Source organism: Sarcophilus harrisii, chromosome 4 (assembly GCF_902635505.1).
Source record: "Sarcophilus harrisii chromosome 4, mSarHar1.11, whole genome shotgun sequence".
NCBI lineage: Eukaryota > Metazoa > Chordata > Mammalia > Dasyuromorphia > Dasyuridae > Sarcophilus > Sarcophilus harrisii.
The window spans coordinates 59355438-59376773 of record NC_045429.1 but is presented as its reverse complement, the minus strand read 5'-3'; the positions used below and the strand labels follow the sequence as shown (position 1 = coordinate 59376773).

General features: G+C 37.4%; 1 protein-coding gene across 1 annotated transcript; it reads left to right on the top strand.

Annotated features, from left to right (window-relative positions):
- The first annotated feature begins 2400 nt into the window (after positions 1-2400).
- Positions 2401-20161, top strand: MYOC (myocilin). Its single transcript, XM_012547653.2, has 3 exons — positions 2401-3080; positions 16226-16351; positions 18456-20161. Exons 1-3 carry the CDS (start codon positions 2537-2539, stop codon positions 19241-19243), a joined length of 1458 nt encoding a protein of 485 aa, XP_012403107.1. The 5' UTR covers positions 2401-2536; the 3' UTR covers positions 19244-20161.
- The last annotated feature ends 1175 nt before the right edge of the window (positions 20162-21336 follow it).

The window sequence follows — 21336 nt, the reverse complement described above, 5'->3', positions numbered from 1 at the left end:
TCCATCTACTTCATAACTTCTTTTCTATCCTCCCACCAACTGAATAAACATCTATGTCATCTATTAATATCTTTTCATTGCCTAGTTACAGCACTCTTGTCTAACAAGATGTTAGATTGGTATCTTGGATAGCTCAGTATAGTAAAAGGAGCCCTAGACTCAAGTTCCATCCACTCCACCACTTATGTGTTACATAACCTAAGAAAAGTCACCTAATGTCTCTGATTCTCACTTTTGTCCTCTATAAAATGGGTATAATAAATAGCATTTATATAGTTGCAGAAACATTCTTACAGAACTATTGTAAGGTTTGCCTGAATAAAATATGCAAAATGCTTTGCAACTATAAAGGCCCATAGAAATATTTTTATTTTATATGCACACGGAAGCATAGTGCTGATCTTTTCTTCCTAAAGAAGTATCCAACTGTCCTTGTGATCTGGCAGGGATCTTACCTTGATAATTTTAAGTAGTTCAGAGAAGTACTTCTGTTATATTTACTGTCTACATCAGAATCTGGAAATAAATAGTGCCACTTGGTTAATTATAAATAGATATCAACCACCAAAGGTCTCAAGTTCAAATTTAAATTTAGAAACCATTTAGCAAAGATAGAATCTAAATGAGCAAAACATGTCTCCACTCATGTTAGGGGAAAACTGCAGGAATGCATAGGAAGTGTGCACTCCAAAAATAAACTGTACAAAAGAAATAGACCTGGGAGCTTTGCATTCACACATTCACTGATAAGGGCCATGCAGGAAAAAACATGTGTGAATTACAATGATTGCTACCATTTCCAGGACTGGGTATGGTATAAGAGTTATCCCTGCCTGGTTTTTTTAAGTTGGGGATGGGGAATGATGGTAGTGGTAACATTGATTCATTATAGAAAAAAAAAATTACTAGTAATGACAAATAAATTATTTTTGCTTTATAAACATAAACATGAACACTGTGCCACTGTCAAGATTCATTTGACTTCTTAGAAGTTTTAGGTATAATCCATGATTTCTTTTTTCCCCTCTCAGAATGAGGAAAAGCTAAATGACATTTGATCTGCAGTACGGAAAGTATTAAATAGCATTAATATACATTAACAAAGTATTTATAAATATATTAATTGGAAAGAGTTTTGTAGCTTTGTAAAATATATATATATATATATATATTTTACATTATATTTTTACATTTACATATATTTATACATTTACATTATATATTTATCTATATATATAAAACTTGCTTTTCTATGAAGTTAGCGTTAGGGCATGAGGCACAGTGAGAAGATTATTAGACTTAAAGTTTAAAACAACAACAACCTTGGTGCAAGTCCTCCTGGTTTTTCAACTTACTAGCTGTGTGATTTTGGATAAGTCTGCTTCTCTGGGCCTCAGTTTCCTTATCCGTGAAATGAAAATAATATTTAAACTATCTAATTCAAAGTTTTGTGAACCTTAACATACCTAAATCTGAATATTTAAGGGCTTGGGAGGTTTTATTTTGAGTAGGTTTTTTGTTTTTTTGTACAAATGTAATTTAATCCATAGACAAATGACCAGCACCTTACATATAAGTGACAGAGTTTGGGTAGGGCTCTGAGAGGTCAAATTCATTAAGCCATGTTGCCTCTCTGGAGCATTCTAACATAAATGTAAGTTATTATTATGTGATTATGAATTATTTTATAATTATAATTCACAATATTATTTATATAGTTATTTATAGCTACATGTGAGTGTCAATGTAGTATAAGGGAGAGTTAATCTTAGAGATGAAATGGTATGAATTCAGATCCTACCTTAGACACATGTATAACTTTGGACAGATCTCTTTCTTGCTCAATATCTCAGATAACTTTCTAAGACTAAAAATTGCAGAGCAGATTCTGATTTGGTGTGGGGGAGTTTCCACACCAGTAGTCACCTGAACTGATGAAATCTCAGATCTGGTTCTCCCTACCCCCCACGATGTGTGTGCACCTATTAATTTAAAACTGGAAAAAAATCGAGTGAGAATTTTGCTTTATGCTCTCTCTCTTTGGGAACGTAATGATTTGCTTATGTTCTGTGTTCACCTTATGATGGATCATATATAAGAAATCTTGGAGAAATTCTTATTATGTATACAATTCCCTGAACAAAGTAAGCTGGGGAAGTTGGGATGGTTAGTATGTGAAAATATGGTACTCTTCTTTTAAGAAACTCAAAACAGAAATTATTTTAAAAAGAAAAAACCCTCCTGACAATGAGAAACACCCCCCCCCCCTTTCTTCCCATCGCCCCACCCAATTTTGCACTCACACACTCCTTATCCTTGTGGCCTCCTTTCCCTTCCTCCGCCCCTGCACACCACCCCCCATAGATTGGCTCCCATCAGTATATATGAAACCTCCTCCCTGGAACTCAGTCACTGGAGAGCTCCCAGGGTCACTCATTCTGACAGCTCCCTAAGAAACCGAGCATTCACAGGGAAGCACACTGTGGCTGAGTACCTTGTAGACTTCTGGGCTGTTCTTTAGAGACCTAACACAGACATGCTCGCCCTCCGGCTGCTGCTTTGGGCTTGCTTGGTGTGGGGGTCTTTAGGCAGGACAGCCAATCTCAGAAAAGGCAATGACCGGAATGGCAGATGCCTCTACACTTTCACTGTGGCCAGTCCCAATGAGGCCAGCTGTCCAGGATCTGGAGAAGCCAATCCAGCCATCCAGGACCTCCAGAGAGACAGCAATGCTCAGAGATCAGAGTTAGAAGCTGCCAAAAGCCGGCTCAGTGTCCTGGAGACCCTCGTGAAGCAACTAGGAGGGGACGAAATTCCGAATCTCATGCCTCCAGCTGTCCAGGAGATGCAAAGAGAACTGGAAAACCTGAGAAGGGAGAAAACCAGCCTGGAGTCTGACTATAACAGATTTCTCCAGGAAAAAGTTTCCCTGGAGAAGGAGAAAAGGCAACTAGAGAATGAGAATAAAAACCTGGCCAGGAGGCTGGCAAGCAGCCGGCGGGAGATGGAGATGCTGAGACTGGGCCAGTGTCCTCAAGTCAGAGAAACAGCAGCTGATATTCCTCAGGGTCCCAAGGAAGGTAAGATCACAGGATGGCCAAACTCTCCTTGAGATGAAATAACATGGAATAATGTAGAACTGTTTGATGAGGCTCTTAAAACCGTGCACGGATGGTGAAAATTGGGAATTAGGAAGACCTGAATTCACTTAACCTCTCTCAGATCCTAGGTTTGAAGCCATCAGATCAGAGATTTAGAGCTAGAAAGTAGGGAAGACATCATTTGGTCCAGCTACCTTTCAGGGATGAAGAAATTCAGGTCTTAAAAGTTATACGACTCATCCAATGTTACACTGACAATAAAGAGTCAAGTCCTGATTTGAACTCAGGACCTCAGTTTAGGAGGGTACAGTGAGACAGTAAAAAAACATCAGGTTTAGGATGAGTGCTAAGGGACTTGCCCAAAGTCATGTAGGTGAGTAAGGCACAGTCCTGGGATTTCAATTCCAATTGTTTTTCCACTCCATCATCTGCATTCCTCAACCTAATGGCCTGGGTTCAAACCATAACTCTAGTCCTTATTGTTGAAGTGACCTTAACTTCTCTATACCTCAGTTTCCTAATCTGTAAAATACAGTTGAAATAAATGACCTCAGAGTTTTCTTCTCTTTAAAATCTACCAATGACTTCAAAGGTATTTTTCATTCAGCCTTTTCTTTAAAAAAAGAGGCAACAGTGTTTTGGACAGGGAACAGACCCAGAAGACAAAAATCCTGCCAGTTCTAACCCTGGCACATCCTGCCTTTGTATCCCTGGGCAAGTCCCTTAATTTCTCAGAATTTTAGAAAGCTCTAAGCCACCAAGAAAGTGATGGCCTGCAGATTGGTACAGGATATTTCTTCACCCTATCCCTTCTCCTAAAGAGATGCTTATGGTACCCAAGGGCAAATTACCATTGTCATATAGCACTCAAGAATGAGTGTGGAAAGGATGCTTTGGTCAATTTACTCAATATTAATGACGTGATTTTTTTCCTTCTAGTTTCTCTGCTTAAATTAAAATTTTTTTTTTTTTGCTCTGCTCAGATACATGGAATGTTAGTGCTGGAAAAGGCTGTAGATGAGAGATCACAGGTATTTATAGCTGGAAGGGACTCCAGAGATCTATTCCAATCTCCTTATTTTACAAATGAGGACAGCATATTTCAGACAGCAAACCACTCACCCTAAGTCACAGTGTTAGCAGCCGACAAAACTCGAACTTGAACCTGTCTGGTGACTTTCAAGACAGCATTCACCCTGCTTCCTGGGGAGTGTGTGTGTGTGTGTGTGTGTGTGTGTGTATACACATGTGCACATATATGCATCAATACAATGAACAAGTATCAGGTGCTTTACACATGGTAGGTCCTTAATAAAAATGAACTAAATATTATGTTTAATGCTCCTGCTACCATTTTATCTTTTTTTAAAATTATAGCTTTTTATTTGAAAAATATATGCATGAGTAATTTTTCAACACTGATCCTTGCAAAACCTGTTCCAACTTTTCCCCTCTTTCTTCCCATCCCCTCCCCTTCATGGCAGGTAGACCAATACATGTTAAATATGTTAAAGTATATGTTAAATATAATATATGTATATATATTTATATAGTTATCTTGCTGCACAAGAAAAATCAGATCTAGAAAGAAGGTTAAAAAAAACCTGAGAAAGAAAACAAAAATGCAAGCAAACAAAAACAGAAAGAGTGGAAATGCTATACCATTTTGTCTTTAAAATGAAATCAACTGTGCCATTATGCTCCCAAACCTCATCAGAATTCTTTCTACATGAAAGACGACAATATCTCACAATTCATAGAACCCTCAATATAGCTTTAATTCTATAAGAAGGCTGAACTAAAAAAAAAAAAATGCACAGTCAATTAGATCCATGTCTGGCAGCCAAGCCTAATTTACATGCATTTATGTGGGTATATCTGAAGCTACTGGACGGGGAGTCAGAAGATCTCATTTTAAATAGCGATTGCCATGTATGACTTGTATGACCTTGGCCAAATCAATTAACTTTTCTGGGAACTCGGTTTCCTTAACTTTTTAAGGAGTCTACATTGCTGACCTTTAAAATAGTTTACATCTCTAAATGTATAATCTCATGATAACAGCGAGCTTAATTATTCTTTTGTTTCCACCATCTCTCACACTCATCGCCTTCTTTCTTTGGTCCAACACCCTGGTTCAAGCCCAGATATCGTCTCTCACTGGGATTATAGCAAGAGTGACCTACTTGGTTTCACGGACTTGAGTTTCTTCCTACTTCACTTCCTCCTTCTCCAGCTGTCAAAGTGCTTTTCCTAAAGTACAGGTCTGACAATGTTCTTTCTCTACTCAACGAACTCTTCTGACTTCCTCTTGCCTCTAGAATCAATTCCTCTATTTGGCATTTAAAATCTTTCCCAGATCCCCTCTATCAAACAGTTTAATCCTACTTAGAACTTCCATACAGTCCAGCCAATGTGGCTTTATTACTCTAGTACATATAGGACACTCCATCTCCTATGTCTGTGTTTTTGTCCTGGCCATCTTCCACAACCAGAATGTACTTCCTTCCTCCTCAATTCCACTTCTCATCTCTTATCTCCTTCAAAACTGACCTGAAGTACAGTCTTCTCCATGAAGTTTTTCCTTCTCTCTCCAACTACTAGTGACCCCCATCATCCTAATTTTGAATATATTTTACACATGCAAATACATATACAAACATATGCAAATATACATATATGTGTATTTATTTTATATGCAATAAAGTCTATAATGTACATTATATATAAATAGATGTATATCAATTTATGTACATATTATATATAAATGTTATGTATGTGCATGTGTGTAGATGTATATATACATATATTTATGTGTGTTGTATTTATGTGTACATATATGCATGTGTGTTTTCTCCCCAAGTGACTGCAAAGTCTCTGAGGTCTAGGGCTAATTCCTTTCTGTCTAGTACTAAGCAGAGATGCTGGCCCATAGAAAGTAGGAAGAAACTCAAGTCAGTGAAACCAAGTAGGTCATTCTTGCTAAAATCCCAGTGAGAGATGATATCCAGGCTTGAACTAGGGTATTGGACCAAAGAAAGCCAGTGGTCTATCCACTAGACCATTCAGCCATCTCTCCAATAAACTTTCTATTTGGTCTTTATAAAGTGAAATAGTAAATAAAATGAAGTAACCTGAACAAAATATTGTAAAAAAAATCTATACTTTTTCACCTTCGAATAATGATATTTTGGGCTAGTAATTTGAAAAATCTAGAGCTGTAATGGGATTAACCAATCAGAAAGTGGGAACATGGATCATATCCTTCCCTCCTCACATCCGTGTACCATGAAGCTTGTCTCCAACCAATTGTACCTACCTTTCACCCAATACAACCCAACACTCTCTTTCTCCATCTTTTTCCCTGCTGCTCAAGCTCCCAGCCTTCTTTTGAGCTGGGAGTTGACTTCTCCCGGTTAGATATAATCTAATGCCAAATCAGATATTTACAACAGCAACTGCAGAAGTGCAACTGAGGAAGTCAACTCCAAATTCATGTGTTACTCTCCCCACCAATTACTGATAAGTATGCATAATCAAGAAAGTTAAGGGACCACTATTCTTAAACATGGAAATTACTTTGTAATATAAGCTCTCTAATAAAATTTGCTATTATGGAATTTTATCAGTTTTCTTATAAGCAGCGATCATCTCAGTTTATAAAACAAATAAATTTAAGAGGGTTGTTTATTTTGAGAGAATTATTTTAAATGGAGAACTTCTTGGGCATTTAAAATCTAATTTTTTAAAAAAAAACAAAAATCAGTTTATAGCTATTTACAATATTGTACTTTTATCTCTTATGTAGGTCTCATGTAGGTTATGGGCGCATTAGTTTAATCTGCTCCTATACTAAAAAGTTTAGGATCCCAAAAGTAGGACTACTATTTCAGAATTATATTCAAAGTCTAGCAAGTTCCAGTGATAATGCTGTTGTGAGGGAATACGTCCCAAACTCACCACTTAAACTCGAGTCCCCATAAATGTATTTCCATTTACAGAAACCAGTGCCTCATAATAATGACACATTTAGATTATAAACATGTGTTTGCTTAACAACAAGGCAAAATAAATATTATAGAAGTAAAATCAGGAATGATTTGCTTATAAATCCAGAACATACTCTCTTACCAGTACATACACTTTTGGAAACATATCGAGGAAGCACATGAATAAAAAAAACAAAACAAAACATTTGTTTGGGGTAGCTTACAACTCTAAAACTCTCAATTTGGTGATTTTTCTAATCTTAATTAACTTAACTTTTGTGTTGTCTGGATGCATCCACTAAGCTGAGTTGATTCATGCTGTGCTTAACTGAAGGAAACATTTCAGCCAAATGAGTTAATCTTCTAGATGATTTTTTTGATAGTCTGTTTCCAAGTTATTCCACTGCTTACCCAAACTTACTCAATAGCAAATGTAGTATTCATTATTTCCAAGTTCAAACCTAGTTGATACATTTGGAAAGTGTTCTTTCTCCCTTCTCTCATCTTATTTTTGCAAATATAAGCTCTGGGTCCTCTCTACAAAAACACTAAAAATCTGTTTTTTGCAACTAAATCCTTATTTTCTGTCTATAATCAAGATAAAATTATATATGTCACAAAACCATTCTGATGTTTTTATCTCTCCAGTATACCACAGTTTTCTCACAATCAAAATGAACAACTATCTCAGGATTTTGAATGATATTAATTGCTTTTTCTCAGAACTTGGCCAGACATATTTCAGCAATAGATTGTTTCATAAAAAAGAATAATACCTTCAAGGAGAAATTTATATACATATATGTATAGATATGTACACACACATGTGCATAGGTGTGCAATTAATATTTGTGTATATGTATGTGTGTATATATGTTCATCTATGTGTATTTTTATATATGTATTTATATATATATCCCTCATTTCTAACTTTATCACTAAAGTTCTCATGATTTTGTTCTGCTTTTTTTTTTTTACCTGCTTTCAAAAGTTTGAGAGACAATTACTAGCCAGGATGTGACTGACATTGGAGACAGACTTTATTGGTCGCTTGGCCAATTTGGCTTTTGTCTGTGTTCTTCCATAAGTCTTTGATAAAAGATATAACTAAAAATAAATCATTATAAAACCTATTTCCCAAAAATATATGAAGGTGATAAATGAATAACAATTTTAATTTCTAAGCCAAACTATCTCTAGAATATATCTATTTAGAGCATATGTGAGGAAGAGGGAAAGAAAATAAGTTATATGGCATCTGTAAGTTTGATGTACCTTTGATTTTGCATGAGTGATACTTGGAGGCACTACAGCAGTGCGAGGAATCCAAATTAGTTTGTGCTACCTTTAAGTCTCCAAAAAGGCAATGTGTCATTATATTAATTATCCAGTAAAAGAGTGTAACATTTGAGTTTTCCACCAGGTTATGATATTCTTATCACCAGCCAAGTGGTCTCTTCAGATTCTCTGGTGTGAGAATTGACCACGTCAATGACTAACATCATTCTGTGAGTCTGGGCAAGTTAAAATCCATGCTAGTCAGGTTCTCAATTTAGGATAGAGAAATAATATGAAATATTGCTCAGATTTTTTTTAAATAGGAATTTTCCTAGATCGGACTTTGCTCCTGCTGAACTCTTCCCCTTATTAGATACAAGGGCTATGTAATCCACTAGGCATAATAAAAATGAGACAGAGACAGACAGACAGAGATGGAGAGACAGTCATAGAGGGGGAGAGAGAGTCACAGATGAAGACAGAGAGAATCTAGCATTTGGCTAAAACTTGGTGCTCCTAAAAATTTTGGAAGTCATGCCAGAAAACTAAGCTCCTGCCTGTCTGCCTAGAACTGGGCTTTTCTGACTGGCATAACCACTAAGAAGTTTGCCAATTCTTAAGCAGGTTTTTTACTGGCCAATAGAATTCTCCTTGCCAATATAGAATTGACCTGTCTATCTTTCTGGATTTTACCTTGGTTTATTAAAAAAAAAAGAAAGAAAAAGAAAATAAAAGAAAGAACGATGCTATTTAGGCTCCGTGAACTCTGAGAGTGTGGCTGAGCTTTTGATTTTTGCTTCTGAGTAAAATGTCATTCTTTATTACCTAGAGTTCTTCAGCAGAAGTCTTCTCAGAGGGGAATTTTTATTGGGCCAAACAACTCAGAATTAGACAAAACTTATTTTTTGTGAAGGTCTATTCATTAACTTGTAGAAGATTAGAGCTGGTCTGAGATTGTAATGGCCTGAGTCTGGTTTAAACAAAATGGTCTTGGATGTATCTTTTCTTGAGTGTGGGTGGTGAGGTTCAGTGCTTCTAGTGATCTAGTCCAGCCTCCTCATTTTTCAAGTGAAAAAAGTAAGGTTCAGAAAAGGGAAGTGATTGGGTTAAGATTACTTCATTTCCTTCTTTCTTTGGGAAACTGAAACAGAATGGAGGAGTGGGCTATTTATGCCCCATTACACCAAAATTGAGGAGCAAAAAAATGATGAACTGAACTTATTACTGAATAAAACAGCAAATTACTGGATGTTATGCATTATTCACAGTCCTGATCTACAAGTTGACTGACTGAATGAATCTGTCTTAGTTACTTGCAATATTTTTCACATCATGAATTACCAAGTTAATTTGAAAGTATCTCTAAGGCGATCTGCCCCAGGAACTAGAAGTGTTGGGTATAGATATTGATAAAACGTGGCTGTGCCTTCTTTGTATCAAACATAATCTTTGGACTGGAGTCCCGGGCCCTGGATTTAAAGGCTTCTTTTCTTCTTACTTCTATGTACTATAAACTGGATTAAATAGCTTTCTGACCCTGTAATATGATTCTCCTCTCTCAATGGTGAGCTCCTCCCAGGACTTCCATCTTTAGCAAGAATGCCATGAAAGTCAACTTTCTGGCTTTTTGATTTTTCATACTTCAACACTGTTGTCCTGTTGGTTGAAATTGTTGGTTTCTAAATTGGACTTTCTTTCTGTTGTACCATTCCCCTCCTCACACACATGGATATTCCTCCCTTCCTCCCCCTCTCTAGTTTGTTGTTGTCTTCCCATATGAAATATGGTTTCTAGAAGTGGGGCAAAAATTGTCTTTTTTTTAATTTATATTTGCATCCCCAGCATTTAGAACAAGCCTGATATACATACACACACACACACACACACACACACACACACACACACACACACAAATGTATATACACGCATCTTAATAAATGCTTTCTGGCTTGCCTTGCTTTAAATTCAATTATTAAACACTTACTATATGTAAGGCCCTGTTCTGCAGATGCAAGCACCAGAATGAAAACACTTCCTGTTCTCAAGAACTTTATATTCTCTTGGTGGAAAAAACAGCAAAAATATTACTATCCCATCCAGACCTGCCAGTTGCAAGATTTGAGTTGCTGCAAAACTCACATAGTCCTGAGAATTGCACCTAACTCTCAACAGGCATGTCAGGATATGAAACATTTCCAAACCATGTAGTTACAGATGGGGAGCTCTCCCCTTGGACATGCCTTCTGTCTTATGTTATTCTGTTTATACCATCTCACAGGCTCATGACCCCTAAGTACTTCCTACCTCACAGAACACAAGTTCCTGGCTTTGCTACCTACCTGGTCCGATGACTTGGACAAGTTATTTTTACACTTCTAGATCTCAGTTTCCTTATCTGTAAAATAGAGTGTTGGACTAAGTGATCTCTAAGGTCCCTCATGCCTCTAACACTCTGAGTCTAGTGTGCAAGGCAATCCATTTGGCTCCCAGGACCTACTGATTCTGTGTAATGCCATAGAAGCATTCTTTGCAAATAGTTATTGTTAAAATTTCTAATAGAAATAGGAAAAGCTCCATCTGAAAGCACAGGACCAGGTGAGAATATGATGTGAATGTACCTTGAAAGCTGAGTCTTACAAACATCTGCTAGTCTTTTTTTCCCTCAAACTATTTTTCAAATCTAATCAATAGTTCATAGCATCATAAATATAGAGCCAGGAGCCATCAATCAATCAACATTTATTAAAATGTTTACCATATGGCAGATACTGGGCTAAGACTTTGGAATACAAATATGAAAAAAAAAAGTAGTTATTGCTTTCAAGGAGCTTAAAATCTAATGGGTGAAGATAACATAAAAGGATGCTGAAAAAATGGAGGTGGGTGGGGGGAGGGAGATTCCCATTCAGCTCCAAAATGACTACAGCTGAATGGGAAATGAAGTGTCTGAGGAAAGGTCAGTCCTTCTTAAATAGACAAATTTATGATTCTACCCTCCAGGGTCCCCTCCAGGGACCTTAGAGGTCAATAGTCCAAATTTCTCATTTTACAAAAAACAGTAGAGGATTTGTCCAGAATCACATAGCTAGTAAGCATCTGAGACGGGCTCTGAACTCAGCTGCTCATGGTTCTAAGTTCAAAGCCTTGTTTCTGGTTTTAAATTTCCCTACTATATGGATTGCTTTTATTTATTTGTTATATATTATATTTATTAATTGTTTCTCAGATTATAGATTTAGAACTAGAAGGGATCTTGGGGAATCATTAAACTACATCCTTCATTTTTACAGATGAGTAAACTAAGGCTCAGAGATTTATAGGGACTTGCTTAAGACTACATCAGATAACAGGTAGCAGAATTGGGATTTTAACCTAGGTCCTCTAATTCTAAATCCACCACTCATCCCACTGTACCATGTCCTTCCCCACTATCTGGATGCTGGCACAACTTCTGGACAGGGGCTATATTTAATCCTTTTCTCAAAATACATACTTAGCAACCTTAGCTAAATTCATAGATTGAATCCCTTCAAAATGGAGAGGAAGCAGGTCCAGGTTGATGCTGCAGCCTTTTGCCTATAGAGCACATATATCCGTGCTGGGGGCACTGCAGACTTTCTTTGAGAGATGCAGCTGTATATTTCCCTTCTAACTCTCCACCCTTGCACTACCTGGCACTATGCACAGTATCCAGAGTATTTTGAAGTTAGTAGAGAAATCACGGTTTGATTTTTATGGAGGACAACCCAAGGCACTGGAAGAAAGGAACGAGTGAAAGGAAAAGTTATGTGGTGCCCGTACATGAACAGAGGTACTGTATATTGAAAACCTGCCCTGGCAAGGACACTGATTTGAAGAAAGAGCCAGGGCTGGAGAAAGAAAAGTAGGAGGTCAATCTGAGTCACATACTAAAAGGTGTCAGGTACAAGTGAAGGCACTTTTTAATTTGGCATTTTCTAAATGCTCACATTTTTAGAGTGAGAAAATCCCACTCTCTCCAATGCACAACTATTTAATTTTTAAAGAGCTGAATATTTGATGATAAAAAACATCATATGCATCCAGAAAGAGAACTATGGCGATTGAATATAAATCAACACATGCTATGTTCACTTTTTTTTTTCTGTTTTTATTTCTGGTTTTTCCCTTTTGTTCTGATTTTTTTCTCCCAACATGATTCATGAAGAAATGCGTATTTAAAAAATCAATTCACATGTATAACCAGAAAAAATAAAACTATTCATCTGAAAACTGAAAACAAAATAAATTTAAAGAGCTGAATAACAGAGTAAATGAATTCAGAGCTCCAAGGAATCTTAGAGCCAATCTCATTTTTACAGATGGAGAAATTGAATTCCAAAGAAGCTAAATCACTCATTCTAAGGCATGTCGATATTAATTAAAACCTGATGTAAACTTAGAAGTAGTAATTGAAGATGAGTATATTTTTTGTGTTGAAACTACCTCACTTGAATCTAAGTTCTTACTAATCAGTTTTTATTGTATTGATATTTGATGATAAATAATGAATAAAACATTGAATTAATTAAACGTAGTCTATATCAAGGCAAAAACTCAAAGCCTCCTCATGACATTCATGAGGAGGCTGATGTCCAAAGTCCACTGCACCATCAGAAATACTCAACTTCCTGAGTTCAAATCCAGCTTCAGACACTTACTAACTGTGGAACACTGGGCAGTTCACTTAATCCCATTTGCTTCAGTTTCCTCATCTATAAAAGGAGCTGGAGAAAGGAAACGAAACACCACTCCATTATCTTTGCCACAAAAGCCCAAATGAGGTCACAGAGAGTAAGACATGACTGAAAAATTACTGAACAGCAGCAACAAGTAATACTTCCCAAGATTCCCTGGGGATATGAGATAAAGATGGGGAATGCTACACAGCCATTTTGGCATGAGACATCCAACCCTTCCAATCTCATTATTTATTACTTCCTTTCCTGTGATTTGTATTCCAGTCAAATTGGCCTTCTGGCTGTTCCTCACAGATGATACCCCATTTCCCATCTAATTTCTTTTCCACTAGCTGTCTCCCACACCTGGGATGTACTCCCATCTCATGTCTGCATCTTAGATTCTCATTTCTTTCAAAACTCAAAAGAGCTTAAGCATCTTTCACATGAAATATTTTTCTCGATTGTCCCAATTGCTGATGTCCACCCTGTTAAAGCCATATTTTGTACATAAATATTGTTTCCCCTCCTCCCAGGTTAATTTAAATTTCCTGAGGACAAGCACTATTCCATTTTTCCAAATTTTCAAACCTTAATCCATACTAGACACTTAATAAAATGCTTATTGATTGATAAATAGGAGCTAACCAACAAACAGTGTATTAGAATATATACCAGGACATTAGATACTGACAGAAAGTTCTGCAACTTTTTACCAGATCAGCCAAAGTCAAGACCAATGGCTGCATCAACACTGAGTCAGAGGGTGGGGGAGCGTGGGAGAAAACTAGGAATAGGGCCAGCAACAGTAAATTAGGTCAGGTAGCTCAACTTGTCTTTCCCCCCACATGTGCCAAAGATTGCCAGGTCCTGCCTTAAATGCCACATTTTAATTTTGTAAGCTGGAGTAGGTAAGAGTGAAAACTGGTCTTGGATGGTGCTGAAAGCCAACATTCACGATGTCCAAGATGTGTTGGCAATTTAGAGAGGCAAGGGGGGGAACATCAGCAGATGCCTTTTTGAATGAAATGATTTATTATATTTTGCATCTCCAGCAATCAGTCCCTTACTTGGTGATAACGTCTTTATCCTCAACTTTGCTGGTGAGACATATGACTGTGAAAAGGACGATTCAAGTCCTTGTTGGTATAACTAATCCAGAGAAAATGGAGCTGACTGGGAAACTCAAGCAGAATTATCCACTCTTGCTCTTGGATCCAAGTATCAGTAAGAGTAGATTCCTGGGCAAAACCAGGGATCTGGGATAATCCATAGCAGAATTGACTTTGGACAAAAATCTGGAATTGTCCAACATTGTTTTTGGCTGCTGTGACTTCCCCTTTTTGCCCCAATCTCTCTTCCCTCATCTCCACACCCGGTCTGGGGCACAGCTTTGTTGTTGTTCAGTTTTTCTATCTGCCTGACCGATTTGTGGTTTTCTTTGCAAAGATATAGTGATTGGGGCAGCTAGATGGTGCAGTGGATAGAGTGCTGAGTTCAAATCCAACCTCAGACACTTAATACTTCTTAGCTGTGTGACCTTGGGCAAGTCACTTAACCCCAATTGCCTATATATATATATATATATATTTGAGGCAATTGGGGTTATATGTGTGTGTGTGTGTATGTGTGTGTGTGTGTGTGTGTGTGTGTGTACATGGAGCGATTTGCCATTTCTTTCGCTAGTTCATTTTATACATCATGAAAATGAGATTTAACAGGGTTAAGTGACTTGCCGAGGATCACACAGTTAGTATGTGAAGTCACATTTTGAATTCAAGTCTTCCTGTCTCCAGGTGTAGCACTCTATCCACTGCACTATATAGCTATTTCTGGGGGCACAGCTAACTCTCTCAAATTCACTCAGACCCTCAGTAGTCTCATATTCTCTCCACTCATTTGTTTATCAGACCACTTCTCAAGAAACAAATCTAATAAATCTAGTTACACTAGTTTTGAGGGGCAGCCAGGCAGTATAGTGGATGAAGTACCAGATCTGGAGTCAGGAAGACCTGAATTCAAATTCAGCCTCACACAAATATTACCTGTGCCACTCTGGAAATGTCATTTAACAGTTGTTTGCATAGCACCTACCTCTAGGTGATTGGGAGAATCAAATAAAATAGTAATTGTAAGGTGCTTAGCACAGGGCCTAGTATATAGAAGGTACTCTATCAATATTAGTTATTGTTTAGAAGTAACACTGCTGCCAGGGACATTGGCATTTCAACAAAATTTTTAGCTAATAATAGCAGTGATGATGATGATAACATGAAGACTTGCATTTACATAGCTCTTTGAGCTTTTAATACCTTGTCTCATTTGAGTTGATCTTTATAATGACCAGGTGAGATAGATACTATCATATTATTATTATTATCTCCATTTTTTAATGATAAAACTGAGGCTCAGAAAGTATCACTTCTCCAGGGTTATGTTGCTAATAAGTATCTGGGGCATTATTTGAAATCGGGTTTTCCTGATTCCAACTTCAATACTGCAGCACGGACCCACATCCCTGAAATAAAAGTTTACTAGCTGATAAAGCAGCTCTGTTAATTAAATATTTTCCCCACATGATATCTTTTCTAATTTCCCCCAGTTCCTAGCATCCTCTCCCCTAGATTACTCTGTATTTAATTTTAATTTAATTTTTGATTCATATTTAATTTTTTCTCTTTTGCATATACTTATATGTACATATGCTTTCTCTCTATATAGAATATAAGGTTCTTGAAAGCAAAGGCTTTTGATAAAGTGCTTAACAAATACTTGTGAAAATGAAACAATTCCAATAAAATGCTGTGAAATTGTAAAGATTAAACTTGGCCTAAGGTAAAGACAGGAGAAAGTATCTTCTTTGTGGAGGTGGAGAACTATGGGCATATACAGATAAATGCTTTTTTGATATATTATTTTCTCTAAACTAATTTTTAAAGTCTTTTCAAAAAATTCTTTATTACAAAAGATGGTTCTCTGGGAGAAAAGAGGAGGTTTGTATTGTGAATCTTGGGTTATCTGAAAAAAAATTTATCTATAAATTTAAATGTTCCTTATGTTGTATGGAAAGTCTATTTGAACAATTTACTTTACATTTTAGTTGTATATCAATGTTGATGTTTCTCCTCACAACTGCATTTCTCTCATTCTTTAATTACAGTTTCTAAATGGGATATGCATAATTCAGACTACCAAGAACTGAAATCTGAGTTAACTGAGGTTCCTGCTTCTCACATCTTCAAAGAGAGTTCAACCAATCATTCCAGTAATAAGGATGTGGGCAATGGTATTAATTTTATATTAATTCTACATTTTTCTTTTTCTAATTTGTCCCTATCTTTCTTTGACTTATCAGCATCAATCTTCCCTAAAGAACAAATGTGAATTTCCTTTATGAATCATGAAGTGATTTTCCCTTTTCTATGTTTTTCCAGGGAAGGAGAAAGGAAGGTAGGCATGAACTCAGGCTTGCTGCTCTTGTGAACATTATAGGAACCTGTCCTACTTATTTTATGGACTCTCTCCAAATTTGTTTGACTCAGATTCTCAGTGTTGGAAGGCACCCCAGAGGCCATAGAGTCTAGCCTGTACCTGAACAGCAATTCCCTTTATGACATCCCCAAAGAGTCATCAACACCTCTAATTTAAGTATTCTAGGGATGGCAGTCTGAGGCAGCCCATGATGCTTTTGTACTGCTTTATTTATTTGAATACTTTTTCTGACATCAAGTTTTGGGCTTTTGCAACATTTACACGTTTTTTCCAATCTTATCCTTAGAAGCAAATCTAAATGCTCTTCTAAATATGGCCTTTCAGACACTAGAACAATAAAACAACTGACAAATGAACTTTGTGTGTGTTACAGTTATCCCAAAACAGAATAGTTGTCTTGGGACATAGTTGGTTCCCCATCACCAGAGGTCTTCAAGCAAAGACCACTCACCACATATTATGTCAAAAGATTTCTTACTGATGTATAGGTTAGATTGCATGGCTTCTGAAACTTCTTTCTGACTCTGAGGTTCTGTGATTCTATGAGACTACGATTATAGATTTTAGAAATGTTGACTATTACTAATAATATTAAAGATATTTTTAAAAGTGCTTGATATAATACCTGGGACATTTAATAAATGCTTATTTCCTTCTCCTTCACTGTGATAATCATATAATAAAAGTTTTAAGAAATAGTCAAACTGTGAAATGAGATATGAGAAGACTAGAGAAAACATATCCCATCCTGACTAACAAGATTAATGATGAGAAGCATCTTTAGCCTATTCAATAGAGTGACTAGAATTTGTTTAAATTTATTTTTTCTAGACCTTTCCTTAAGTTTGTAACTTATATGTCACTATTATATGCAGAATATTGTTTTAGCGACTGGGGCAGAAGCAAAGTTTAGATGAGAAGTGGAAACAGTGTTTTTTACAAGCTCATAGTTTAATCTTTGGGGAGACCTAAGACACATGTAACTAACTCTAAAACACACCATTATCTGACAGTAGAGATCTGGCAAATACCTGAGAATATGACTCATGAAATCAACAAAAATCACGTATTATCAAAGCGACAAAAGAAGGTAATTTTCTCCTTTATCCCTAAACTATATCACTTTAAAATGGACTCTCTTCACAATTCTGTGAGGGACATAGAAATACATATTGAATTTTAGCTTTTCCAGCCATAAAATGGACAAGACATACCATAATTTGGCTTAAGATCACACTGCTATGGGGGCAGCTAGGTGGCACAGTGGATAGAGCGCCAGCCTTGAAGTCAGGAGGATCTGAGTTCAAATCTAACCTCAGACACTTAATACTTCCTAGTTGTGTGACCCTGGGCAAGTCACTTAACCCCAATTGCCTTAGCAAACAACAACAACAACAACAACCAAAAAACAAAAGACACAACCAATAGGTGGTTTGAACCCAGAACTTCAGATTCAAGTCAGGATTCCTTTCCACTACACTGGCAGCTAGGTGGCTCACTGGATCTCTTCCTGCCTCAGTTTCCTCAACTGTAAAATGGGGATAACAGCACAGATATCACAATATTGTTCTGAGAATAAAATGAGCTAATATTTATAAAAAGCTCTATTGCTAGGGTGTAGTGATATGCTTAGAGCATAGATAGTATAGTTGAGTTATTTTGTTTTTAACCCCTTAGTTGCCAAGGCAACCCTTGGACCAATCATTTCTTTTAGGAGTTCGTTTTGAGTTAGTACTATTGATTTTTAGGAAGAGCACTGGTGGGATTCATCACTTCACCTAAACCCATGAAAACTGAAGTAACGATGCTGTGGAGGCGACTTGTTTTCTAACTTTACAATTAGCATTTACATCTTGAAAGGCCTTTGGTAAGTAGGTTTTATTTTTCTATTTATTCAGCAGGATGTGGAGAACTCGTCTGGGTGGGCGAACCTATCACCCTGAGAAAAGCAGAGACAATTGCTGGCAAGTACGGTGTCTGGATGAGAGACCCCGAGCCTGTGTTCCCCTATACTCGGGAGACCACCTGGAGAGTTGACACAGTGGGCACAGATGTTCGTCAGGTCTTTCAGTATGAGCAGATCAGCCAGTTCACCCAGGGCTATCCTTCCAAAGTTCACGTGCTGGCTATTCCGATGGAGAGCACAGGTGCTGTGGTTTACCGTGGAGCCCTCTATTACCAGAAACATACATCTAGAACCGTGATCAAGTATGAACTGAAAACTGAAAGTGTGAAGGCTCAAAAGGAGATTCCCAACGCTGGTTATCATGGACAGTTCCCTTATTCTTGGGGGGGCTATACAGACATTGACTTGGCTGTGGATGAAATGGGACTATGGGTCATCTACAGCACAGAAGCAGCCAAGGGAGCGATCGTCCTTTCCAAAATGAATCCGGACACACTAGAACTCGAGCAAACCTGGGAGACCAACATTCGAAAGCAATCAGTGGCAAACTCATTCATAATCTGTGGCACCCTATACACTGTCAGCAGCTATTCTACAGCTGACACCATCATCAACCTGGCTTATGATACCAGGTCCAGGAGCAGCAAGGCTCTGACCATCCCATTCAAAAACAAGCATAAATACAGCAGCATGATTGATTACAATCCTGCGGAGAAGAAGATTTTCTCATGGGATAACTTCAACATGGTGGAATATGACATAAGGCTTTCTCAGATGTGAAACACATCAGAGTTATCTCCTAGGAAAGAGAGGAAGATGCTATGCTCTGGATTAACTAGGAACTCAAGGACAGGGGAGGAGGTAGAGCAGAAAGCAAGCTGTTCCATGCTAATCCTGGTTTTTTATGCTTTTCCTGTTTTCATAAACTCAGAAAAAAATCATCTTTTCATAATACTTGGCTCTGAAGTAGTAAAAATTTTTCGATAGGGGAGTGAAGGAAGAGAGGGAAAGAAGGGTAAGAAGGTGGATGTAGTCTAAAGTGTTGATTGAACACACAATAGGTTCTGCTTAAACTAGCCACATTTTTATAAAGAATACCAAATGGTTAAAGAACCATACCTTTGGAGGGCTTCCTGATAAAAGTAGTAGGGGAAGAAGCTGATTATTTGACAAGTGGTTTAGCCAATCATACCTTTGGAGGGCTTCCTGAGAAAAGCAATAGGGGAAGAAACTGATTGCTTGACAAGTGGTTTAGGCTATTCCACTGCGCTGGGTGGTGGCTTTGTAAGTCCATCAACATGGATTCTCCCTTCATGAATGGAATTATATCACTATATTTTCTCATTCTGCTTGATTTTCACTCATGTTTTCTCATGAATTTATCACCAAAGGACTGCCTGACTTGCTGAGGAGGGGTGGAAAATATTCCACTATGATTTTAATTTCTCGGGGCTTGTAGAACTGCAATATATATATTCATATATATATATTCATATATATATATATATATATTCATATATATATATGAAAAAATGTATATATGAAAATAACAGGAAGCCAGCAATTCAGAATGAAGAGAAGCATCCTAGTGCCTATGCCGGGCTTGCATTCAGAGACAATGTATTCTTAAGAGTTCGTTCCTACTGTCTCACTTGTATCCATTTGGAGCCTTTTCGAATAAACATGTTGCAAAATGTTCACATTTAAATTCAGTGTGATTATATTCCTGTACATTTGATACATACTTGTATTCACCAAGGCATGTTCTCTCCAGATTCCTTAGAATGCTTGCATTTGATTTCAGGAGAACCATATTAGCTTCTAAAAACAATATGGAAGAATTGGGCTTGAAGGAGGGGATCAGAGAACTACAGATTGTAAGCAGAAAGGGACCAACCATCTCAGAAGAAGCTGGTGTGGTTTACGCCTCTAGTCTCCAGCATATGAGTTAGACAATATTTATATATAATCTTAGAATCAAGGATCTGGAACAAGAAGGACTTCAGAGATCATGGTCAACTTTTTCATTTTAGAGATGAGGGCATTGAGGAACAGAGAGATTACAAACTTATATAAAGTTACTCAGTCTCTTAGGCAGCTGGGTAATAGAATGGATGTAGAAATGGGCTCAAAGTCATAAAGGTCAAAATTGGGCATCAAACGCTTACCAGCTGGGTGACCCTTGACAAATTACTTAACTTCTGTTGCCTCAGTATCCTCAACTGTAAAATGGGAATAATAATTGCACCCACCTTGCAGAGAATGAGATAGTATTTTTAAAGTGCATAGTAGAACATCTGGCACACAGTAGATATTTAAATAAATACTTGTTTTCCTTTCCTTCAGGATCTGAATCCAGTCTGACTCACTCTACCACATGACTTTACATCTCTTTTATTAAATTCTTTCTCTCCCCCTTTTCCTTCTTCCGTTTCTTCTCTTCCCCTCTCGCTCCCTTTTCCTTCCTCCTTCCCTCCCTCTAGACCCTTTTCCCTCTCACTCTCTATCACTCACTCTCTTTGTCTTCCCTTCACCCCTCTTTTCCTCTCCCCAATTATTCCCCTGACTCTGCTTTATTTTGTTCCCAGTTAATCCCCAATAAAATATCAGTTGACAGAAGGAAGCCGCTAGAACAGGAGCTGACTCTGGAGTCTGAAGATGGGCATAGGGGCTGCACCTGTGATTTCACTGGTAATGAAAACTCCCAGGTGAGAAGCTCCCTTTACAAATACAAATTTGTCAGCAATTTGGAGTCATTAAGCCTAGACCAGAGAAAGGTATCAAACACCGCCTACCATCCCCAGTGCAGTGAGATTAAAAGTAATTGGGAAATATTGAACAAACAGTAAAGATAAAATAGAACACAGATATTG

Excerpts from the sequence above, each read along its gene's own strand:
- MYOC (XM_012547653.2), top strand. The coding sequence starts at position 2,537 with ATGCTCGCCCTCCGGCTGCTGCTTTGGGCTTGCTTGGTGTGGGGGTCT. Across the intron at positions 3,081-16,225 it reads TCCTCAGGGTCCCAAGGAAG|TTTCTAAATGGGATATGCAT; the intron begins GTAAGATCACAG and ends CTTTAATTACAG. Across the intron at positions 16,352-18,455 it reads TAATAAGGATGTGGGCAATG|CAGGATGTGGAGAACTCGTC; the intron begins GTATTAATTTTA and ends CTATTTATTCAG.